General features: G+C 44.9%; 1 protein-coding gene across 1 annotated transcript in view; it reads right to left on the bottom strand.

Moving 5' to 3' along the window:
* TRIOBP (TRIO and F-actin binding protein) overlaps nt 1-26,009 on the bottom strand; it is an 88,647-nt gene that overhangs the window by 30,097 nt on the left and 32,541 nt on the right. The window contains exons 4-5 of the mRNA XM_068251421.1: nt 13,442-13,531; nt 1,190-1,299 (exon numbers count right to left, since the gene is read on the bottom strand). Of these exons, the coding sequence (XP_068107522.1) occupies nt 1,190-1,299; nt 13,442-13,531 (200 nt within the window). The remainder of the gene's footprint in view (nt 1-1,189; nt 1,300-13,441; nt 13,532-26,009) is intronic.

Raw genomic sequence — 26,009 nt, 5'->3', positions numbered from 1 at the left:
CCTGATTTACATTCCTAAATTTATCACAAGTGGCAACATTTAAAGCTGATCCGAGATGAAAAACTAACTACAGTATAACAAGTAACTTGTCTATATATCTTATCTAAAGTTTAGATAGTTTGCACAGCAAATCTAGCTGCAGACAGCTTTAACAGAATATGATTGATTATTCCTGTGATACAATGACAGCAGCCATGTTGTTTGTAAACATTACACAGAGGCAGGCTTATCTGCATCTTGAGCAAAAAAAAAAAAAACCAAAAAAACCTAATCCCCCTCCTCCTCCCCTCTGCCTCTGAAATCTCTGTCTAGTAATACCTTCCCCTCCTCCTGCCCAGACTGAGCTCCCATGAGCCCTTGCTACTGTCTGAAAGCGCCTTGGCTCTCTGAAAACCTGTGGGCGTGGCTTGTGTAGTTTATAGGGAATTAGAGTATTAAAACAAAAATAAAAGTGTATTTGGCTTGAGGAATGCCCTATAAACAATAGGAAAGGAACACAATTATGCAATGAGTAAAAGTTCATCTCGGATCCACTTTAATGCTGGTAATGTACATCACTCCGGAACGTTTGCTGAAATAACACCTGGTCTCCCAGGATGCTCTGGGAGGAGACTTCTGCATAATAAACAGCCTAGGCTAAGCATCACAGGGAGGGCGGGGCTACATGGAAATATATAGCAAGATATAGGAAGTATTTTTGATGCTGAAACCAGGAAAATTAACATAAAAAAACAGGTTAACCTGAATAATTTACTGCATTCTACTATAGATCACTATAGTGCCTCTTTAATAGCAATCAGAGAAGGCTAAAGGGGCCCGGTCCGGTCTGTGGCAAGTGCAGCTCATCATACATTACCTTCATCTGGCAGCATGACAGGTCCTCGCTCCTCTTCACGGTAGCCCCTGCAGACAGGTCTATCTCACTGCAGACAGGTGAGGCGCATAAACTGAGATTTAGAGTGGGAGTGGGGTATTTAACTCTTCCAGGCGGAGAAAGAAAATAAAAGGAACACAGCCTAGTTATTTGTGTGCTTGGCACTGTACATACACATGTCTATCTCATCATGTCACATCGGGTATCCTTTAATACATACAGGGTGCATTTCTCTCGGTTTTACTTCTGACCTGTGCAAGAGTTCAGGTCCACTTTAATGTTAGAATAAGCTCCGCCCAGGCGGCCACGACTTACTTTGTGACGTCAGGAATGCTGACTGGGTGCACGTTCTTCCTCAGGGCCTCAATCCAGTTCCTGCGGATTCCCGAGGTCATGGCGGAAAGCGTGAACACGCCTTCATTTGTCTGCAAAGGAACAGGGAGAAGGGACCGTGAGATCACCAGAACACCAAAACCTTCACAACACTAAAGCATCGCACACATGGAGGTAATTCCATGGCCGCTCGACATAGTTCTGCACTTCACCTCTCTTTTTTACCACATTTTTTTTCCCATGATCAGTGACCCCTAAACAACTTCGTCAAAAGTCTTTGCCCAGACAGCAGATTGAGCTTGTTGGAAAGGTATTTATCTAAAGTTTAATGGAAAAAAATAGTTTTTGAAAATATGAAATTGAATTTTTTGAACAACACGTACCCTTCGATTTTTAGAATTTTGAATATGTTAAAGGCCACACTTTAAAATACCTTTCCTGAAAGTTTGACGTTTTGGTCTCGCTTAGAACCACTGTATGATAAGGTTTTGCAATTACAGCAATTTTGTTATTGTTTTCTTTTGTAAATGTTATTGTTAAAAAGAAAAAGACAAAAATTATGCTTTCTAAAAAAAATAAAAAACCTGAGATATCCCGATCCTGCAGCATAAGACAGAGCCTTGCATATATACTGGAGGGACTCTAGATAACCCAACCATAGTGCCAGAATAGCTGATGCTTTGGATTGGTCCGATGGCAAGCTACATGCAATAAGCAAAATAATGAATGTCAACTGTTTGTAAACTCAAAATAAATTAGCAACTTCCTGAGCATCCCCCCAATCTGGACTCATTCCATGTGCATTGTGCTGCTGGCAGACCTCCCAGGTATAGCGGATTAAATGGAAACACTGAAGATCATTAAAATGTTCCTACTAGGGAAGGTTGTAGATAAAAGCCTAAAGGTAGTTTTTAAAGTGAACGCGAGGTGAGAGGAATATGGAGGCTGCCATATTTATTTCCTTATAAGCCATACCAGTTGCCTGGCTATCCTGCTGATCCTCTGCCTCTAAAGCCCAATCTACACAATACGATTCTTTGTGCGATTCGATTCAGATTCTATTTACGATCCAATTAAATCCGACATGTCCGATCGGGATTCGATTCAATTCGCCATTGTTTTACAATGGCAAATCGAATTGAATTGAATCCCGATCGGATATGTCGGATTTAATAGGATCGTAAATAGAATCGTAATCGAATCACACAAAGAATCGTATTGTGTAGATTGGGCTTAATACTTTTAGCCATAGCCCCTGAACAAGCATGCAGCAGATCAGGTGCTTCTGACATTATTGTCAGATCTGACAAGATTTGCAGCCAAACAGATCAGCAGGATGCCAGGCAACTGGTACTGTTTAACAGGAAATAAATATGGCAGCCTCCATATTCTTCTCACTACAGGTTCCCTTTCAATTGGACTCTAAGGGAGCCCATATATTTCTTGATACTGCGGACCAAAGCAGAATCAGCAGCAAAACATGGTCGCCCAATTGTTCTTTAACCACTTTACCCCCGCGCGTACGTATTTCTCCGCCCCTTTTTCCATCCTTTAACAACCAGGGACGGAGAAATACGTACTTTCCGCGTTCCCGACGCTGTCCGCGCTCCCGATCGTAAACACGCCGCCCGCCGCTAGTAAACACGCCGCCGCCCGCTCGCCCGGAGATCAATGAACGGGAAAATCCATTCCCGTTCGTTGATCTAAGCCCCACAATGATCCGCTGCTCTCCTATGGGCAGCGCGATCATTGTGAGAAAAAACTCATGTGTCCAGCCTCCTTATACTTCCTCCAAGCTTCCGGGGTCGCATTAAAACAAAAAGTTACTGTGACCATCTTGTGGCCAAATAGTAAACTACACCCTACACATTTTTCACATACAAATAAATGACTTATACACATAAAATTAACTCATTACCTCCCACACTCCCCATTTTTTTTTTTTTTTGTAATTAAAAAAAATTAAAAAATGTACAATTAAAAAAATACATAAATAGTTACCTTAGGGACTGAACTTTTTAAATATTTATGTCAGGAGGGTACAACACTGTTACTTTATAAACTATGGGCTTGTAATTAGGGATGGACGCAAAAATGAAAAAAATGCACCTTTATTTCCAAATAAAATATTGGCGCCAAACATTGTGATAGGGACATAATTTAAATGGTTTTATAACCGGGACAAAAGGGCAAATACATTTCATGGGTTTTAATTACAGTAGCATGCATTATTTAAAAACTATAATGGCCGAAAACTGAAAAATAATTATTTTTTTCCCCACATTTTTCCTATTTTCCCATTAAAACACATTTAGAAAAAAATAATTCTTGGCATAATGTCCCACCTAAAGAAAGCCTAATTGGTGGCGGAAAAAACAAGATATAGTTCATTTCATTGCGATAAGTAATGATAAAGTTATAGACGAATGAATGGAAGGAGCGCTGAAAGGTGAAAATTGCTCTGGTGGTCAGGGGGTAAAACCCCTCAGTGGTGAAGTGGTTAAATCTATTTCTGTCCGAAAAGCAAGGAGCGGGGCAATGTCAATGCATCGTGACAACCGACGGACTCCACAGCCAGTGTCCCCCACATTTGTATACAAGTCAATCCCCCCCTCCCCATGCCTGTGTGCAGTGTTGAAAGCTTATCTGTCGCACTGCTGCAAATCCTCAAGCACCTGTACCATGTGACTCCAGGCGTACAGTATGTAGTGACGTCATTACACGCACCTGTGTCCCGTTGTACAAGCACTCGCGGTGAGGCTGGGCACCGGATGAAGCCAGGATTCACCATGACACAGGTAAGCATTAACCCTCCTAGCGGTACGCAGTTACAGTAGCTGCTTCCGCCGGAGGGATTTTTTTTAATAAAATGTGTTTTCTATTTCTTAGCTAGCACTTCGCTAGCTAACTATGTGCCCCAAGTCCCCCGGCACCTCTCTAACCCCCCCCCCCCCCCCCGATGATTGGGGGCAATCGGTGGGGACCAGAGGGATTTTTTGCTGCATTTTTATCTAAGCTCCACCCATCCCTGATGCTGTGCAGAGCATGATGGGATTTCCTATGTTGTTCACGTTGCCTAGCAACTGGGAGGGTTGATCAGCACACAGGACAGTTGGAACTGTGTCTCATGCTCCCTGTCACCTCCTTTCAACCAAAAAGATGGCTGCCATCATAAAATCAAACATTTGCTTGTTCTTTTAAAACAGGGTGGGTAAGAGATTATATTACCTATTTTAATTAACATAACTAATGTAACTTAATGACAGTATGTTTGTTTAGGCTGGAGTTCCTCTTTAACAACATACAACAATTTTTATTTTTAAAAAAACCTCCCGGGGTCATGTGATCCCCTGCGGCGGCTAGCCCGAGCGTAGGTCCGGCTTACCGCCAGGGAGGTTAAACACTGCGCATGAACACAGAGGAGGGATGAGGGGGGTGACTCGTACAGTTGGGGGGCCACAGCAGGACTATTTCCAATAGATTTCATGCTGAGTCGGAGGATTCATAAACTGAGGAGTCGCAATTGGAGTCGGGTGATTTTTTTGTACTGGCTGCACAGCCTTGGTCTGCAGTGTGTGAGAAGGCAGTAGACCCCCCCCCCCCCCCCTTTGATCACATTCGATCAGACAGGGATCTGTCTGTTGGTCAATCTGGTGGCAGATCAAGCAATGTATGGACAGCAGAAACAAGGGGATTGCAGCAGGCTCTGGACTTACTAGAGCAGAACCGGCAGTGTTTCAGTGATAAAGGCCGGATCCCGGGTATGAGGAGGCAACACATTCTGTGCGTTTCCCAGAGAGCCCGCAGCGCGCCAGGCAAGGCGAGCCTCCACAGCTCTGTACAGACTTGAGATGTGATCATTATCTCCCGCCGGCGCTCTGGTACAGACATGCCCGCCGAGATCAGCCAGGCAACGCACAGTAACACCTCGGCGTGCAAGTAACTTGGTTTTACAAGAAAAATTTAAATGTTTATGAAATAATGACTTGATACGCAACATCTTGATATAGAAGAAAAGAACGCTGTGTTTTCTCCAGAAATTTTTTCCAACCGGGTGGCATAAAAAAGTAGCCGGGTGGAGCGCAACGGGAGTATGCAGGTCTGATGCTTCTCTGGGCAACTCTGCCTAGAGCATAGGAGGAGGCGAGCCGATGATAGCCGTGAGTTCTCCAATATTACCCAGGCAGAGCACACAGAGTCTGGGGAGAACACTGGAACGTACACACGTCATCTTAACTGAGCCAATGGTCCTTCCCCCTTTGACGCTGCACAATTGCACTTATTGTACAGTCCCTACATTCAGATTGTCTCATTTCCATGAAATCCTCAAAAGTAGGCAAAGCAACGGTCATTGGGTAAGTTCCCAGTTAAATACTGTATTTTTGGACTGTAAGACTCAATTTTTCTCACCCAAAAGTGGGGGAAAAAAAAGTCACTACGTCTTATAGTCCAAATGCCGGGAGTACCTGACTTGTGAACACCGGCCAATACAAACCTCCAACCCGCCGCAATGGTGGGACTCCATGTACTGCGTCCATGCAGAGGTGGACACAGGGGAGACACGAAGGGGCATAGAGGACGACACAAGGGAGGCATAGGCAGAAACATGGGGACACAAGGGTGACACAACAGGTACAAGGTCCGCCCGGGCAGGGGAAGTGTCAGACACATCTTCAGCTTCTCTTGGGTTTCAGCAACATCTGCAATTTCCCTGAGAGCCAGACAGGAGAAATACTGACTAACAGCTTGTACAACTAGCTAGCTGACTTGGGGGTGGATTCAATTCGTAGGACGAGATCCTTGTACTTTGGCCCAATAGACTGCTTGTCAAGTGACAGACAGCCTGTTGGGCCAATCAAAGTGCGGGGATCTCATCCTACAAAGTCTCTGGACCTGACAGGGTCCCGAGTGGGAAAATTGGAGCAGCTGTTAGTTTTGGGGGGAGCACGAGTAAATTAGTAGTGCATGATACAGCAGTAACATGCCTACATTGAAAATGTTACTTGCTCTGCCACACTAAGCTGCGCTGCTTGAGCGGTGTAGCTTAGTGAATCAACCCCTACTGATTTGTCTGTAAGCCAGATGCAGCCATCAAAAGAGCCACATCTGGCTCCAGAGCCATAGGTTCCCTACCCCTGCACTAGGGTAATGCTCGGTAGGCAGTAAGGTCCGTACCCTCAAGATCTTTCGGCAATTTTTCCCCACGACGTGCAACATTTTCTCCAACAAATGATAATTTCCACGATTTCATGCCATGGGTAAGTTTACATGACTCTCTCACGATGCACAGCAATTACGCATGTCGTGGCGGATCAGATCTTTAAGATCACCAGCGACTCTCTTGCAAAGGCTTGCAATCGTTTGAGCAATCGTTCATGCCAGTCATGTGCTGTCACACGTTTCCACGGTAGAAGTTGGGTTTGGAACCGCACGTTCGTCGTGTCGCCGGAGGCTCCGTGATCTAACTTTTGGTGGGTATTCAGCTTTAGGGAACTGACTTACTGAAGAGGAAGAGATTATATTATAGTCCTGCCCAGGGCTGTGGAGCTGGAGTCGAAGAGTCGGAGTCGTGGGCAATTTTGGGTACCTGGAGTCTGAGTTTTCATAAACTGAGAAGTTGGATGATATTTTTGCACCAAATCCACAGCCCTGGTAAGTTTTAGACTAAGGAGTCGGAGCTATTTGGGTACCAGGAGTAGGAGTCGGAGTCCGTTGTTTCATAAACTGAGGAGTCGGATGATTTTTGTACCGACTCCACCGCCCTGGTCCTGCCACGATACATCCACGCCGGACACAAAAAGTAAAAAAGAAAAAAAGTTTGGGGTGAGCCAACAGACAGCAATGATTGTTATAGTAGTGAAAGTCATTTTTACTTTATAAAATGTAGGGATCACCTACACAGACAGACACACAAGGAACTTCAGGGTAAATATGCAGACCAGCATGCGAGTTCCAGAACTTTGGGCCATCCCCCTCTTGGTCAAGTCTAGAATTTTTCAGTTTCGGCAATATTTCCAAATCACGTTTACGTGACGTAATAATGTCAACCTCGTGTTGTGCATAAAAACACTACAACCCCATTACTCTACTTCCTGTTATTCTACTTCCTGTGACGGAGGAAGAGGAAGCAGAAGCTGTGGTGAGGACAAGAGTTCACTTTATTTTTAGGGCCGGTGAATTAGATGCCAATAATTACAACGTTCAGGCTAAGGTCAAGCAAATGTATGCAGCTTGGAAACTGAATAATCAAAAGCTAAATGTGTGATTTGCATCAACTCAGAATAAATATCTCACAGACCATCTCTACTGGCTATCGTTCGATATAAAGGAATCAGTGTATGGTCTAGAATTTGAGACACTTCCTGACTGAGGGCCGGTGCACACCAGAGCGGTTCTTTTAAAAACACTTGCAGGGGGAAAACCACTTGGTTAATGAAAATGAATGGGCTGGTGCACACCAGAGCGTTCCGTTTTTTCCACAAACGCAAACTCGGGGGCTGCAGCATTTTTTAGATTTCTGAGGCGTTTCTGCCTCAATGTAAAGTATAGGAAAGTGGAAAACCGCTCTGAAAAACACCAGAGCAGAGCAGCTTTCCAGGCGTTTTTGTTACAGAAGCTGTTCAGTAACAGCTTTACTGTAACAATATTTGTAATCTGCTACACAAAAACGCTCCAAAAACGCTAGGCATGTTTAGAAAACCTCTCTAAACATGCCTAGAATCGTTCTGAAATATGCTTCAAAAACCTCTAGCGTTTTGTGGATCTGCTAGCGGTTTTTGGTGTGCACTGGGCCTTAAAGAGAACCAGAGATGTAGAAGAAATAGATTTATACATACCTGGGGCTTCCTCCAGCTCCATAAGCCTGGATCGCTCCCACGCCGCAGTCCTCCGATGCCTCTATCGCTGGTACCGGGTCCCGTCATTTCCGACAGTCAACGCAAGCACAGTGCGCTCCCTCCGTACAGCGCAGGTGCATGCGTACAAAGCCGGGGGGAGCCCCTGCGCATGCGTACAACTGGTCGCGTCCGGCGGAAGTGACGGGACCAGGTACCGGCAGATAGAGGCAGCAGAGGACAGCGGCGTGGGAGCGATCCAGGCTTATGGGGCTGGAGGAAGCCCCAGGTATGTATAAAATCTTTTTCCATTTTTTAGCTATGCTTAGTCTCTGGTTCCCTTTAAAGATAAACTTTAGTGAAAAGGGGGAAAAAAATAAATGCATTACAAAGTGAGAAGTTGGAAAATAGAAGAGGGATCAAGAAATGATTGATATTTGCTATGTAATGTCTTCAGGTTTTATCCACCCTGAGCCTACAGGTCATCATCTTTACTGCTGTCAGACAGGAAAAACAAACTAGACAGCACCAGCTGTAATTATATATAACCACACCCCCTAACATTGCAATAGGCTAAACGTTTTTTTTTTCATAGATATACATATGCACAGAGGGAGATACTGGTTGCTTGGTAGTTGGAAACAGCTGTTATTTCCCACAATGCAATGAGGCTCACAGAAAGGAAACTGTCAGCACCATGGTCCTGACATCACACTGTGGGAGGGGTTTCATCACAATATCAGCCATACAGACCCCCTGATGATGTACTACAGAAAAGGTAAAGATTTCTTGGGGGAACATTGGTATCAGCTACTGATTGGGATGAAGTGCAATCCTGGGTTACAGTTCCCCTGTAGAGCGTCATACAGATGCTGGTTGGATGTCTGTGGAAGTGGCCGTTTGGGACGGTTTTGGCAGAGAATCCAGCTCATATACAATTGTCGGAACTTTAAAGAGAACCCGTAACCAAGGATTGAACATCATTCCAATCAGTAGCTGATACCCCCTTTCCCATGAGAAATCTATTCCTTTCCTCAAACACATCATCAGGGGGCTCTGTATGGCTGATATTGTGGCGAAACCCCTCCCACAGTGTGATGTCAGGACCATGGTCCTGACATCACACTGTGGGAAATAACTGCTGTTTCCAACTGCCAGAAAAGCAAGCAGCATCTCCTTCCAGTGACATCACCTGCCAGCAGTAAAAATGTCACCATGTGATAAATGTCAGAATGTAAATCAGGAAGAGGAAAGATTTTACAATGGGCAAACACTGACTAAATCATTTATACGTAATTATTGTAACAATGAAACACTTTTTTTTAGTACATTAATTTCACTGGAATTCCTTTTTAAAGTAAACCAGAGGTGGAAAAAAAAACAAAACCAGATACTTGTCTAAGAAAAGCAAAGCCTCTGGATCAGGACCATGCTTCTCTTCATTCACAAGGAGGACGAGGAGCTTACTGCGCAGGCGTACTCCTGCAGGCGACTGCATTTAGGCACGAATAGGAGTGAGACCACTGCAGTAGAGTCCCAGTTAGCCAGAACTCAGATACACGGCAGTCTCAACTAACCGGCATTCCTGGCGGGACACAATGGGGGTGTTCCTAACTAAGACTGCACTGAAGAGTGCAGCAGAAACTACCTTACGCATCCTCCGGCTCCATGCTTTTCACTGCTTGCAGCTCCCAGCTACTGTGCGGCGTCCTTGTACAGCTCCCTAGGGTGTCACCTGACCAGCGTCAGGTCAGGTGACACATCAGGGCTGCGCACGGCTAAGAAACTAAAAACAGGGCCAGAGAGGAATTTAAAAGAAATTTGGGTGCTGTGAAAAAACGGAGCCCGAATTCCTATAAAAACAGCGCAATTCGACTGCCAACAAATAGCTGGCAGACAAATCACGTATTTCCGTGTCCACAGCCGCCTGGAGGGGGCCAAATAGTCATTAACGCTGCCGGAACTTTTGCAGGAGCTGGGTGAGCAGTGTATCAACTTTACCCTGTGCCCAAATTTCCGGGGGCTTAAAGTGGACCTGAACTCTTGCACAGGACAGAAGGAAAACAGAGAAATGCACCCTGAGAGTTTAGCCTTTTTAAAGAGGAGCTGTCAGCCATACTTTCTCAGAAAAAAAACCCACATATATAAGTAGACAAATACTTGCTCTACTTACATAACAAATGTATTGCACTGTCCACATTTGATTTTAGAGATTTCTCTACAGTAAAAAAAAAGTAAAATTTCCCATTTTAGCTGTGGCTATTTTGAAGCCAATCCTGATGTCATTTCCTGCCTCGCTCTCCTCTGCCTGATTGTGTATGCATTGCCTGCCCTTCACTATAGAAAGTGCATTGTCTCAGCATGAGAAATATTGGCCAGAGAGGAACAGAGGTGTGGGAGGGGAAAACAGGAGGGAAAGAGGCTTCAGCCAATCATACTGCATTAGTTAAGTCTGAGGGGAAATAGAAAAGCAAAAAAAGGACAACCCAGCATGCTCTGCAACTTCCTCTTTGTGTACCAAATTTTGTGTGTACCAAATAAGTCAGGTAAACATTTATTAACAATAAAAGGAATAGTGATTGTAACGTTTGGATTGCCTGGTTAGCATCCTTATTACTGGTTTACCAGATAAAAATAAAGAATTGATTTTATGCCGTCAGTTCACTTAAATTCCCCCTTATGTGTGTCTAATCACTAGTTGTAATTAGATCTCCCTGTGTCACATGACTGTCTGTGGCAGATAAGCAGATAAGCCCATTTGAAAGCACAGGATGTAAACAATATGTCTGCTGCCATGAATCAGGAAGTAAAATCTGTGAGATTTATTGTAGGATTTATATCAGCTGTAACAAAGAAATGTTTTTGTTCAAAAGATTATTATGCAGTTAGGTATATTTTAGAGCAGAGAGGAGTTCTGAGTTCAGGTCCACTTTAAATTATATGTACGCATGCACAGAGACCGCCACAAAGCAGCTGGGGGCTGCAAGGAGTGAAAAGTACGGCGCCCGGAAAATGCGCACCGCTGTGCAGAGAACATGCCTCTGTGTGCAATCTGCGCACCCCCCCCCCCCCCCTCCAGGAACCACCTTGGGAACTCTTTGATAGATAGTGACAGTCAGGCGCATTGTTCCATTTGTTACACCACCCACAGGAAGACGCTTCATGCAGATTTTCAGCCTCTCTCCAAAGTTAAGATATATAGCCAATTATACTTCATAGGAGAACACAAAAAATGCCTTCATTCTGTCTCTATGACATCCCATTCCTATTCCTCAGATATTCCCACTTCTGGCCTCCCTCTAATCTGGCAGCAATGCTACAAGCAGATAACAGGAATACATTTAGGAATTGGACACCAAAGAGACAAAGCAAACCAATTTTCAAATAAAGATTTAAAAAAAAAATATTTAATAAAAAAAGTTGATCACATTGTTTAAAAAAGGGTAGGGGGGTTACATCAAATCACCAGTATTGTTCTTCTCTATCAGTTATGGAGGCAAATCCAGATAATTTTTTGAAAAATAATAGTGTTCAGTTGAATTTAAAGTAAAAAAAAAAAAAACAAAAACAAACAAAAACACTTTATTGGGGGGTGGGATTGGGTGCGATGTTAAATTTGTTCAGGATATTCTGAAGTCCTCTATAATGTTTTAAAAAATTCTAAAACTCAGCAGGCATGTACAGATCATGAAACTGGCATTCCAAAAAAGAAAACAGTACACTGTTCCATAAAAAAATAAATACAGAATGTACGGAGCTATTTTCCATGCACAATTGTACGACGCAGCCGTTCTATTACAATTACCATCCAATAAACTCCACCCAAAACTGCTCTGTAATTAACATGTTCTTGGCTAGCGAGCTAACCGTCTAATCACGTGACAACACCAATTTAGACAGCTGTGTAAGACGCATGCTGATCTCATTAACCGAGAATTAAGAGTAGATAAATTCGTCCTCACTCAAATTTTTTTTTGTTAAATGGGGGGTGCTAGGGCATGCAAATTATATAAGCCTTAAAGAGAACCTGTACCGAGTAAAAATATTTAAAATAAACACATGAGGTAACTTCAAATGAACATTGCATAGTTACTTTGCCATCAGTTCCACTCAGAAGCTCACCATTTTCTTCTGACAATAATCCCTTTCAGTTCTGACAATATTTTGTCAGATCTGAAATATATCAGTTGCTGTCAGTAAAATATCAGTTGCTGTCAGTTATAGCTGAGAGGAAAACTGATGTACCAGGTAATGTCCATGTTTTCCTATGGCTCAAGTGGGCGATGTTACAGTTTAACTGTGTGCTGACCAGAAAGCTGTTATGGGGAAATGGCCATTTTTAAAATGGAGGACGGAAAATTCCCTTGATCACAGTGACCAAACCGGACGCGGGACAGGAGAAAGACACTGAGGAGTAGGCTACACGGGAGGTAAGTATGACTTGTGTATGCTTATTTTGACTTTTAATTTACAGTTCAGGTTTTCTTTAAAGAGGAACGCCATTGAAAATAACGAAATGAACAAAAGTACTCAATTATGTCTAAATGATTTAGTCAGTGTTTGCCCATTGTAAAATATTTCTCACATATTTACGGTACATTCTGACATTTATCACATGGTGACATTTTTAATGCTGGCTGTTGGTTTCAGTGGAAGGAGATGCTGCTTTTTTGACAGTTGGAAACAGCTGTTATTTCCCACAATGCAACAAGTCTCCCACAGTGTGATGTTAGCACCCATGGTCCTGACATCACACTGTGGGAGTGGTTTCACCACAATATCAGCCATACAGAAACTCCTGATAATCCGTTTGTGAAAAGGAATAGATTTCTTACAGGAAAGAAGGCATCAGCTACCGATTGGGGTGAAGTTCAATCCTCTATTACGGGTTCTCTTTAAAGCAAAACGCAAGCTGTATAGGTTTTAAAAGTGAACCCGAGGTAATAGTAAAATGATGAGATAAACAACTCTATTTATCCTCCTACTCCTAAAAATAACTAAGTATCCCAGGTGTTTTTTTTCTTTTTTATATTAAAACTTTTACAAAGTAGGTTGAAGGTACGTTTAACGGTCTCTAATCAGTGGCAGCCTATTAAGTGTTCCGGAGCTAGCAAAAGGTCAATAGTTCATGTATTTTCTCTCTCCCTGTCCTCAGAAGTTGTATTCTGCCAGGAAAACTTTTATGGCTGTAGTTTTATCAGTGATGGTTACTATATTTGAGAAGCTATCAGTTGCATGCCTAGAAATTAACTATTTCAGGCAGTAAAATAAAACAAATTAAACCAGCCCGGTTATTAATGTTTGGCACTGTACATGTTTATCATGTCACATGTCCCCTCGGGTACATGTTAAAAATATAGAATTTATTATAAATAGAACGAATATATAGCGTTAAACTCACATGAATCTGGAATCCATAATTCCTCTGCACAGGGAACTCTGGCACGTCTGTGCACGTCCGGAGATCGATCTCACCATCCAGATCATCTGCCTGAGGAAGAAAAAAATATTCAGGTTAACTTCTGCGAATTGTTTTTCATGACAGACTTGCTGTGAACTGGAAGCCAGAATGGCGGAGCTCTGTCCCGGGGGTAGTGCTACACGTCAAAGCTGAACAGAACGCCATTTCTCTCGCAAAGATAGTAAGATACCCCACATGACCAAAAGTATTTATACATATGGAAGCTACGCCCATATGTGCTTGTGAAACACTCACAAATGCTCTCTTACAAGACTCAGGGGCAGATTTATCAAAGCATTACCGACAGTTTTTTCTTCTAAAACTGTTCTAACCAGCAGAGGAACAGTTCTGCAGGATAGTAAGAAAACTTCCCAAATCCTACATAATACTGGCAGTTTAGCATAGATTTCTAGAGCTACACTACAGTTAAGAAAAGTGCAAATCCATCCCTAAACTGCTGCAGATTAAGAAGTGCTCAATAGCAGTTCTACAGGTAGTGCAGTATTGCAGGCTAGGCATGATTTGTGAAGGGCTCCTGCCCCCTGCTGAATTCCTCCTCAGAGCCTGCTGACAGCAGATGTATTGTTACCTCAGCAACAGCAATTTCCCTCACACACTGCACTGCCTGAGAGACCTTCCTAACTCGTCCTATTCATAACAGTTTAAGAAGGAAGCTGCACTATCTAGTGATTTCTTACGATGTCTGAGACAGTCCTGCACAAATTCTAAAAACCTACCAAAATTTTGTCTCAGACACTCTTGATAAATGTTCCCGAGGCCCTTATTCAATTCAGTTTTGTCTTACATGAAATCAGATATGGGCTATAGTGCAATATTTACACTTACCTGATGCTGGATACACACAATGCGTTTCCGCGTTCGATGCGTCCGTCGATACGCATCGATTCGATTATTTCCGACATGTCCGATTCACATTTCGTTGGATCGTTAGGTCGATTTGCCATACTTTACATGCCAATAGACCTAAAAATCATCGAAATGCGCTCGGAAATGCTTGGAAATAATCGAATCGGCGCGTATCGACGGACGCATTCGACGCAGAAACGCATGGTGTGTATCCAGCATAAGGCTTCCTCAAGCCTCACTTATGAGGTCACTGGGCTCCAGCACCGCATGCGCCCCCATAGCCAGGAGCTTTCTACGCCTGCTCAGTAGTACTACACAGGCGCAGAACTCTCCCGGCAGCAGGAGCGTGCCCGTTGCTTAGGCCGCACATGCGCAGAATAGCACGATTTGCCAAACTACCAGAGGTGCCCACAGGACAACGGAGCGGCCGGAGAGGACGGTGAGGAGGCCACAGGCCACATGGGGCTGGAGGAAGCCCCAGGTAAGTATACATATTGCACTTTACCACATCTTAGGTACATTTTAATGGTATGCTTACTTCTTGACTTCAGGGTTTAAACGCGGTGCAATTTTTTCACAAGCTTTCAGACCCTAAAAGCAGGGGGGGAATCATACCGCTACAGAGCTCTGCGGCAGCCCTGAACTTACTCACCTCCCCTGGACCCAGCACTGCAATTCTCCCTCCTTCCGCCCTATAGTGAGATTGACGTCTGTCGTCATGACATCTCACCAAAGGGATGGAGAGCCTCCGAGGACCGGTAGAAGAATGGTTACCAGCGTCTGGATCCCGGAGAGGGACAAGCTGCAAACACCTGCTGCGTACAGTCTCTGCATATGCCTCCCATCGGCAACCCCGAGTCAGGCTTGGGGTTACCACCCTGAGGTGCGGATTTCTGGCCAGAGCCTGACGCGAGGTTACCGCTAAGGAGGTTACGTTTTCTCCTAGGTGGTATTTCTGCACCTTATCAATAAGGCTACTTGTAGACAAACGGCTAAGCTGTGGAGTCGGTACAAAAATCTTCCGACTCCAACTCAGACTCCTCAGTTTCTGAAACCACGACTGACCCCAACTCCGACTCCGGGTACCCAAAATTGCTCAGACTCCGACTCCTCGACTCCTTAGTCTAATACTTAACAGGGCTGTGGATTTTGTACAAAAATCATGCGACTCCGACTCCTCAGTTTCTGAAACCACTACTCCAACTCCGACCCAGGGTGTCCAAAATTCCCCCGACTCAGACTCCTCGACTCCGACTCCACAGCCCTGCGGCTAAAGGTCCATAAGTCAGGTGCTAGAAGAGATTATCTTCACATGGTACGACATCAGCCCTCTGTGGACCCGTTCCATATATTCCTGAAGCCTACAATGACCAATAAGAGAACTATAACTCAAGAGGACATTGAAATGGTGCAGCAACATTCAGCCAACATATCTGCATACTTCCTATAGACATGTTCAGGTCAGTTGTTGACTGACTGAAGGTCCTTAAAGTCTTTGAGCAGCACCATAGTAAGTGGTAGGAGTTGCATCTGACCCAGGTATATCACAATCTCCATGTTACATCTTCTAGGAAAACGTTGCGTAGACTTGGCACAGCCTCTACAAATATTGCAAAAGGGGGGTTATTGGAGTGATATGGCCCTGACAGTTGACCAATGCCGGTTTTGCAGGAGATGCATTTATTAATATGGACAGCATGGTGGCATTGTGGATAGCGCTCTCGCCTTTTAGCGCTGAGGTCCCCTAGCCAGGGCATAAGGGCAGTATCTCCTTGGAGTTTGTATGTTCTTCCCGTTTCCTCCGGGCACTCCGGTTTCCTCCCACATCCCAACATACAGATAAGCTAATTGGTTTCCTCCTAAATTGACCCTACACTACGATACATGCACTACACAATACATACGTAGACACTTGACTATGGTAGGTTGTAGATTATGAGCCCCTCTGAGGGACAGTTAGTGATATGACTATGTACTCTACAGTGCTGCGGGAGAGGTCATCGCCATATAGATACTAAATAATAATAATAATTTTGTAAAGGTGGCATTCTATGAAGGTGTCACATTGAGTGTCACCCGTGTGACTCATTTCATGTTCGTCTAAGGAAATTGATTGGCTGCATGCCTGAGTTTATGTACCTCTCTAATAACGACATGGAGGAAATATCCAAACCCAATAATTAGGAAGGGTGTCAACATCCTTTGTGCCATGTTGTGTTGTTCTAATGGATCCAGATAATAAATTCCTCAGTAACACCAATAGTAAACAAATCAGAAATATGATCCAGCCACAGGTTATATCACCACATGAAAGAGAGCCACTTTATGGGGCTGAGGTACAACTAAAAAGCTACTATTTAGATACTTACCTCAGTAGAGGGAAAGCCTTGGGATAGTCCAGTCTTCGCTCACCCTCATCAAGCCCACCAATCTCATGCTTGGACCCACTAAGCTTAATCAACCAGGTCTTTTCACATATGCTCTCATGGCCACCCTTCCGTCTGTGTCCATAAAGGATGTCCCTTTCTAGCGAGGTATGGGCAGATCGACCATGAGGCATATTGCTCTCCTCTGATCAGAGAGAGATCTATTGCCTGCCCGTACTCCGCAGGACAATTCCCAACAGATTTCAGCATGACATCTATCCAGATTTGGCTTAAAGTGGCCACTAACAGTCCAATTTCTAGCGAAAAATCGTTCGAGCGATTAGAAATTCTGATCGGACGAAAAATCGTTCACTACACCATCAACTAACCAACCATTGCTATCTATCTATCACAACCACCAAGAAAATCTAAACTTTCGTTCGACGAAAATTCATTCTGGCGACATTTTTATCACTCGTTCATAATCGATTGTGTCCACCAATGGAGATTATTTACAACCAATCCAATCAGAATTTCTGATCGCTCGAACGATTTTTCGCTAAAAATTGGACCGTTAGTGGCCAGCTTTAGCAACAGGTGCCTTTGCCGGTTTTACGCCATGCACCAATTTTCATCCAATAAAATTGGGATGGATGGGAGATCGGGCTGCAAAATCACTGTAAAGGTGCGTACACACGCACTACTGCCACCAATGACGGGTCCGTCAGACCCTCCCGTTGGGCGGGCGTTCAGCCAACAGTAGCGCGTGTGTACAAGCTGTCGGCGGACTGACGAGGCTGTTTCTGAACGATCTGCTCAGCGGATCATTCAGAAACAGCCTTATCAATCCGCCGACAGTGCGTAACAGCGTGCTACTGTCGGCTGAACATCCGCCCAGCGGGAGGGTCTTACGGACCTGTCGTTGGCGGCAGTAGTGCGTGTGTACGCACCTTTAGGGGAGCTAATGCATTAGATAAACAAATCAGGAGAGAATTCATGAGATAAGCAGATAAGGAGAGGTAAATCACACAAGTGAAATCATTTATCTCTTGCAGCCTCCTGGAGTCGCCCTGCGCCCATAAAGACCTCCTGACTCCCTCCGACCTGCAACGGGCAACTTTTTCAGGCCACTAAAAAGATGGCCTGTCAGTAGCCGCCAGTTGCCAGCTACTGCACATGTGCATCCCCGAGCCGTGCATACCCTGATCGCGCAGTAGAGAATTTTCCATATTGTACATGCACAGAATGCTGCCGTGCACGGGAGTGCAATGAGGAGGCATGGGGGCCTGGGCATACAGCTGATCACACAGCGACCCAGAAGCAGATGGCGGCCATCTTGGATTTTAGACAGGATAAAAATGAATTAAGAATGAAATGAGCACAGGAGAGCAAAAAAAAAATAAATAAATACAGGAATAGCCTTTATTTGGCACACACTTTTGGGGGTATGTCTATTTTAAAGGTACCGGTTCATCTCAAGTTTCCTTTAAAGGAACCTGAAGCAAGGAATTTTAAAATAAACACATGACGTAGCTGCAGATGAATTTTTTCATACTTACCTCACTGTCAGTTCCTCTCAGAAGCTCACCATTTTCTTCTTACAGTGATCCCTTCCAGTTCTGACAATATTTTGTCAGAACTGAAATATACCAGTTGCTGTCATTTATATATCAGCAGCTGTCAGTTACAACTGAATGTGCAAGGTAATGTCCATGTTTCCCTGTGGCTCAAGTGGGTGATATTATAGTTTAACAGTGTGCTGACCAGGAAGCTGTTATGGGGTAATGGCCATTTTTAAAATGGAGGACAGAGAAATCCATTGATCACAGTGGACAAATGGGACGCAGGAGAGGAGAGAGATTGAGTAGTAGACTACACAGGAGGTAAGTATTTTGACTTTTTATTTTCAGTTCAGGTTCTCTTTAAGTTCTGTAGGAGGATCAGTAGGACAGACAGGCAACTGGTATTACTTAACGGGAACCTAAAGTGTACTTAAAAAGGTCCAGTTTTACTTACGTGGGGCTTATAGCAGCCCCCTGCAGACGTCCTGTGCCTGCGCTGGTGCTCCAGTTCCCCGCCCCATTTTCTATTTTCCCGACTCAGCCTGTCGCTGGCCACTGCACCTGCACGGCCCTGGCCATGCGAGTCCTGGTTCGTGCTTAGTCGTTGGGAGCGTCCTGCGTAGGCGCATTAGAGATTTTCTCGCACTGCACTTGCACAAGACGCTCACGGCGACGAACAAGGACGCACATGGCCTAGAATGCACAGGCGCAATGGCCAGCGACAGGCTCAGTCGGCGGAACTGGAACAGCCAAGGCGGGAACCTGGAGGTTCGGCGCAAGAACAAGATGTCTGCAGGGAGGCAGTAGAAGCCCCAGGTAAGTAAAACTGGCTTTTTTTTTTTTTTTTTTTTTTTTTTTTTTAAGTATGCTTTAAGTTCACTTTAAAAATAAATTAAAAAGGGCATCCTCCATACCCCTCGCCTTGAGTTCACTTTAAGGAAAGAAATTGTGAGTTAATTTAACAGAAAAGCAAATTAGCCCTCAAAAATCGCAAGTGTGCAGACTTTCCTCACAGCGTCCTCTGCTGAGGTTTGCCCTCTCAGTGACAGACTTTCCTCACAGTGTCCTCTGCTGAGGTTTGCCCTCTCAGTGGCAGAGACTCATCACAGCGTCCTCTGCGGATGTTTGACATCTCAGTGACAGACCTTCCTCACAGTGTCCTCTGCTGAGGTTTGCCCTCTCAATGACAGACCTTCCTCACAGCGTCCTCTGCTGAGGTTTGCCCTCTCAATGACAGACTTTCCTCACAGTTTCCTCTGCTGAGGTTTGCCCTCTCAGTGACAGACTTTCCTCACAGCGTCCTCTGCTGAGGTTTGCACTCTCAGTGACAGACTTTCCTCACAGCGTCCTCTGCTGAGGTTTGCCCTCTCAGTGACAGACTTTCCTCACAGTTTCCTCTGCTGAGGTTTGCACTCTCAGTGACAGACTCTCCTCAGTGTTCTCTGCTGAGGTTTGCCATCTCAGTAGCAGACTTTCCTCATAGTGTCCTCGACTGAGGGTTGCAGTCTCAGTGACAGACTTTCCTCACAGTTTCCTCTGCTGAGGGTTACCATCTCAGTGACAGACCTTCCTCAGTGTCCTCTGCTGAGGTTTGACCTCTCAGTGACAACTGCACAGGCACAGGAATTCCAGCACAATTATCACCAGCACTTCCCAGCATTCTGGTTTAGAGGATTAGCTTGGAGTGGGTCACTGTCAGGGTTAGGGTGTGGCTTGTTTACGGGTTATATAGTTTCCCGGTGAGTCCCTACCAGAGCCCAAAACAATGACACATGTAACAACACCAAAATGCCTGCTTCTAAAGTACACATCCTGCAATGAAAACACGACTGGTATAAAACCCGCCGCAGCAACAACGTTCTATTTAATTACCAGAAATAGCTTCACTATTAGTCATTTGTGAAGTTTTGTGCTATCCAGACAGCTGCCTTCAGCCACGACAATAATGTTGACAAGCCAAAACCAGGAGGGAAAAAATAGGACTGCTACCCCTGATTGGGGTAAATTATCACAAATGCAGTAAACATAACCAGTAATGAGAGAAAATGCCGATATTCTTTTCACATAAATTTTTGCGAAAATGTAAAAGTCGACTTTCGGGCGAAAATGCCATCAAAAATCATTTTGTACTAAGTTTGTGATTTTTTTGTATCTTTCACTCTAAAAATAAAACTATTTTCAAGCTTTTCGCCGTAAGAATTACCTGTTTTGGGGTTTTTCTTTCAAATTTTCACATCAGAAAGAAAAATATGTGTTCCCTTTGACCATAGTGCAAAAATACAATGTATATTCAGAAATATTTTCTCAAAATCGAAATTATTTCCAATGCGAAAATAGACTGCAAAAATTTGCAAGCTACACTGAACACAACGTGTGCAGACAGAAAGCATCCACGCAATTTACGTAGCGAGTTACAAAAATTGCGCAGCTTGCTGCAATAGGATACGTGCTTACATGGTTTGTGCAACAGCAACATACGTGATGCATGGATATCGCGAGTTACGCAACTCATTAAATGGCATAAACGCTAGCACACTTATGCGCTGTCTGCTCCAGGGCTGCGGAGTCAGAGTCAAGGAGTCGGAGTCATTTAGGGTACCTGGAATCGGAGGTTTCATAAACTGAGGAGTCTGAGTCGAATGATTTTTGTGCCAAATCCACAACCCTGGTAAGTATTGGGGTCCATTCACACTTCAGCGGGAATCGCGCGATTCTCGCTCAAGGCAAACCGCTAGCACATGTAACACTATGGCAGTGTTCTCACTGCCGTGTTTGCGGTTAGTGTTAACCGCAAATATGTCACATGCAGCGGTTTGCCGGCGATTAGCGATCGCGATTAGCATGCATAGCACTACTAATCGCGATCGCACCCAAAATGCTGCAGTGTCCAGTGATTTTTCTGCGTTAATCGCAGAAAAATCACTCCCGCAAAACGCTAATTGCCGGCGTTTTGCGGTTTAGGTGTGAACGGAGCCTCAGACTAAGGAGCCGGAGTCGAGGAGTAGGAGAAATTTTGGGTACCTGGAGTCAGAGTTTTCATAAACTGAGGAGTCGGAGATAGCAACGCGTGCAGACAGTGCATGTTAAAGTGGATCCGAGATGAAAAACTAACTATAACAAGTAACTTGTCTGTATATCTTATCTAAAGTTTAGATAGTTTACACAGCAAATCTAGCTACAAACCGCTTTAATAGAATATGATTATTTCTTCCTGTGATACAATGACAGCAGCCATGTTGTTTGTAAACATTACACAGAGGCAGGCTTATCTGTATCTTGAGAACTCAGCCTGTGAAAAAAAACTAATCCCACCTCCTCCCCTCTGCCTCTGAAATCTCTGGCTAGTAATACCTTCCCCTCCTCCTGCCCAGACTGAGCTCCCCATGAGCCCTTGCTACTGCCAAGGCTCTCTGGAAGGCTGTGGGCGTGGCTTGTTTAGTTTATAGGGAATTAGAGTATTAAAACAAAAACAAAAAAGGTATTTGGCTTGAGGAATGTCCTATAAACAATAGGAAAGGAACATAATTATGCAATGAGTAAAAGTTCATCTCGGATCCACTTAAAGTTTGCTGGCGTTTATGCAATTTACTTAGCGAGTTGGTCCAAATGAACTGGTGTAGGTTCCTGCTCATAGATCCCACTACTGGGATTGAAAGGCCATGCATGCTGGTGCACACTCCAGTTTAAAAGTGGATGATTGCTGCTATAACAAATAGCAGCAATTGTTGATTCAAAGTTAGAAAGAGAAAAAAAAAAAAAAAAAAAAATGAAGAGGAAGTTTGACAAGTTTAACTTTTTTTAAAAGTGACAAGTAAAAAAAAAAATCTGTTTTTCCCTCAGCAACGTTTTCACACCTACCTAGCCAATTAACCCTTTTGTTAACTCCCTTAATACCTACACCCACCCAACTTTTATCAGAAAATGTATCTCATCGCCCCACCCGGTGTCTCCTTTCAACAAGGTATATTTACCAACATTACAAAACTGTGTATGCATAATTCATACAAGACAATGCTCTGAATATACACTCTGATAAGGCTGCCAAGCCGCAAGAGAAGGGAGATTTTCTCAAAAACATTCACCAAATTCACCTAGGAAGGTAAAAGACATCTGAAGGGAGGGGGATTTGGAGGCTGCCATATTTGATTCCTTTTAAAGAGTAACCGTTAGCCCCCAAAGTGAAATTTAAATCTGTACAGCAATGTTTTATTTAGTATTAAAGTGATCAAAAAAGCCAATGCGTTCTGCAAAAATCAATATAATTTTGCTACTATGTAGCCTTTTGCCCACGCTAACGACGCAAAGCCGCATATCAGATACTGATGACGAGCATGCAGAGCATGCCTATGTTTGCCCTCTCCCCCCTCTCCCCCCCCCCCCCAGGACCAGGTGCCGATCTATTCGCACCACAAACAGCTGACCGCTCTGACACGGAGAGAGAGCGGCAGCACTTCCAGAGCAGCACCGCAGAGCAGCCGCCGCCGAGTCACATGTGAGAGAATCACATGTGAGAGATGCACGGCGGCGGCTGCTCTGCTGATTTATGAGGGATTGCAGAGTGCAGGGGGACCTTAGGGGGGATTGGGATAGCAACAGAGGCTGGGCTGTATAGGCAGATCCAGCCTCTGTATGCAGATAATATTCTTCAAAGCCACCTCGGGTTCTCTTTAAAGAGACTCTGTAACAACAAAAACCTCCCCTGGGGGGGTACTCACCTCGGGTGGGGGAAGCCTCTGGATCCTAATGAGGCTTCCCACGCCGTCCTCTGTCCCACGGGGGTCTCGCCGCAGCCCTCCGAACAGCCGGCGACTGTGCCGACTGTCAGTTCAATATTTACCTTTGCTGGCTCCAGCGGGGGCGCTGTGGCGACTTTCTGCACGGAAATAGACGGAAATACCCGATCTCCGTCGGGTCCGCTCTACTGCGCAGGCGCCGGAAACTTGCGCCTGCGCAGTAGAGCAGACCCGACGGTGATCGGGTATTTCCGCCTACTTCGGCGCCGAGAGGCATCAGAGCGCCTGCGCAGGAGCCAGGAAGGTAAATATTGCGTCACGGCTGTACGGAGGGCTACAGCGAGACCCCCGAGGGACGCAGGACGGCGTTGGAAGCCTCATTAGGATCCTGAGGCTTCCCCCACCCGAGGTGAGTACCCCCCAGGGGCAGTTTTGTCGTTACAGTTCCTCTTTAACTTCAAAGGATTTTATGTGGCTCACAGGGGGTACATAATATTTATGTAAAAGTGTAATAACAATGAAATTGTTCATGATAATTACACATCACCTGTAGTAAGTTCCACTTTAAACAATGCAGATTGCCTGGCTGTCCTGCTGATCCTCTGCCTCTAATGCTGGGAATACAGCAGGAGATGTTTTGGCAGATAGATAGCTTGATAGATCATTTCCGACAGGCCCGATATGATTTTTTTTTCATTTTTCTGATCGGTTTCTCATAGAAGTGAATGGAAATTGATAATATTAGAAAATCACTCGGAAAGTCGATCAGACAGTAAATCTGCAGAAAAATCTCATCGTGGATTCCCAGCATAGTACTTTACAACCTCTGATGATCAGCAAATGGTAGTAAAGGGCTCGTCTCCACTAGTGCGGCGTGCGCCTCGTAGACGCACGCCGCCACTGAGCGGGTGGGCGGGATCGCAGGCGAATCCCATGAGCCGTGCCATGCACGGCTATGGGATTCGCAGCCTCCGCCGCGAATCCTGAGGGGGGTTCCGGCCGAATCGCTCCCGCAAGCGATTCGGCCGCGGCGCAGTTATCCCCTATGGCAGAGTTTCCACGTGCGATTCATGTGCGGGGAAACTCTGCAGAATCGCTGTGGAAACCGCGATAGTGGAAACGGGCCCTAAATTTACACAATTCTGACTTGCACGCACATTTAAAGGGAACCTAAACAGAAGGGGCACTATCGCAAAAATTGTAAAATTTAAAATACACGAGTACAACTAGAAATAAGAAGTACATTTTGGACTAGTCCATCTCCTCGTGGGGGATTCTCAGGGTTTTCTCTATTTGAAAAGCACTTAGTGAATGGCAGTTGCTCTGTCCAACTGCCAAATCAGTGTGCAGCGAGCAGGGAAGCTGTCCAGCATCTTTGTATGAATCTTTTTCAAGGAGTGTCTCTATAAAGAATAAAGGCCATGCTGAGAATCCCCTATCGAGAGATGGACTAGCCCAGTGATCTGCAAACTTGCCTCTCCAGCTGTTAAAGAACTACAAGTCCCACAATGCATTGCAGGAGTCTGACAGCCACAGTCATGATTCATAAAGGCAAACGCATTGTGGGACTTGTAGTTCCTTAACAGCTGGAGAGCCAAGTTGGCAGATCACTGGACTAGCCCAAAACCTGTCACTTCTGTCAGATTTCTACTACCTACAGTAAGTGGCAGCAACATAGGAGAAAAGTAATTTACAGCTCATTTTACTCTCGAAAAAAAATGTACTTATCTGTGCATGCACATATATTTTATTTTAAATTTTACAATGTTTCGTGGTCATAAGAAAAAAAAAAAAAGTTTACCTTGCCTGTAGCTTCTATCAACCCCCTGCAGCTGCCCTGTGCCCGCGTCGTCACTCCGCAAGGTTCCTGTCGCCCGCATTGCCCCTCTTTCAGCTGTGTGGCTCAGTTAACAGACGGCGCCTCCTGATCGTTGCGCATGCATGGTTGAGTTTTTCCCCATACTGCGCATGTGCAGAGCCCTCCCCTCCACGGGAGCACTATAGGAAGGCATGGGAGCAGGGCCGCGCCTCCAGTAGAAAAAGGGGCGTTGCGGGGGACTGGAGCAGTGCGCAGTGACGACGCGGGCACAAGGCGGCTGCAGGGGGCTGGTAGAAGCCTCAGATAAGTTCAACTGTTTATTGTTTCACTTGCTTTAGGTTCTCTTTAATGCAAATTGTTTGTAGCTTGGAACTGGGCCACTCAAATGCACTTTGTTTTTTAAGTGTACCAGAGATGAAGCATAGTGAACGATTTATATATACCTGGGGCTTCCTCCAGCCCCATCCGCTCGGATCGCTCCCACAACGCCGTCCTCAGTCTTCTTCAGCTTCTGTACCGGGTCCCGTCACTTCAGCCAGTCTGAGCACGCGCAGGCGCAGTACTATTCTCGGCCAGAAAGACAGAGAGAGCGCACTGCGCATGCGTAAAACTGGCCACGACTGGCCGAAGTTACGTGACCCGGTATTGGAGCTGTATAAGGCTGAGGACGGCGGGGTGGGAGCGATCCGTGCGGATGGGGCTGGAGGAAGCCCCGGGTATGTATAAAACGTTCACTACGCTTCATCTCTGGTTTCCGTTAAAGGATACCCGAAGTGACATGTGACATGATGAGATAGACATGTGTATGTACAGTGCCTAGCACACTAATAACTATGCTGTGTTCCATTTTTACTTTCTCTCCCTGAAAGAGTTAAATATCAGGTATGTAAGTGCGTGACTCAGTCCTGACTCAGACAGGAAGTGACTACATTGTAACCCTCACTGATAAGAAATTCCAACTATAAAACACTTTCCTAGCAGAAAATGGCTTCTGAGAGCAGGAAAGAGATAAAAAGGGAAATTTCTTATAAGTGAGGGTCACACTTCCTGTCAGGACTGAGTTAGCCACTTACATACCTGATATTTAACTCTCTGAGGCAGAGAAAGAAAAAAAAGGAACACAGGATAGTTATTAGTGTGCTAGGCACTGTACAGACACAT

This window comes from Hyperolius riggenbachi, chromosome 9, assembly GCF_040937935.1.
Source record: "Hyperolius riggenbachi isolate aHypRig1 chromosome 9, aHypRig1.pri, whole genome shotgun sequence".
In the NCBI taxonomy this organism is placed as follows: Eukaryota; Metazoa; Chordata; class Amphibia; order Anura; family Hyperoliidae; genus Hyperolius; species Hyperolius riggenbachi.
This window is presented reverse-complemented; position numbering and strand designations above follow the sequence as displayed.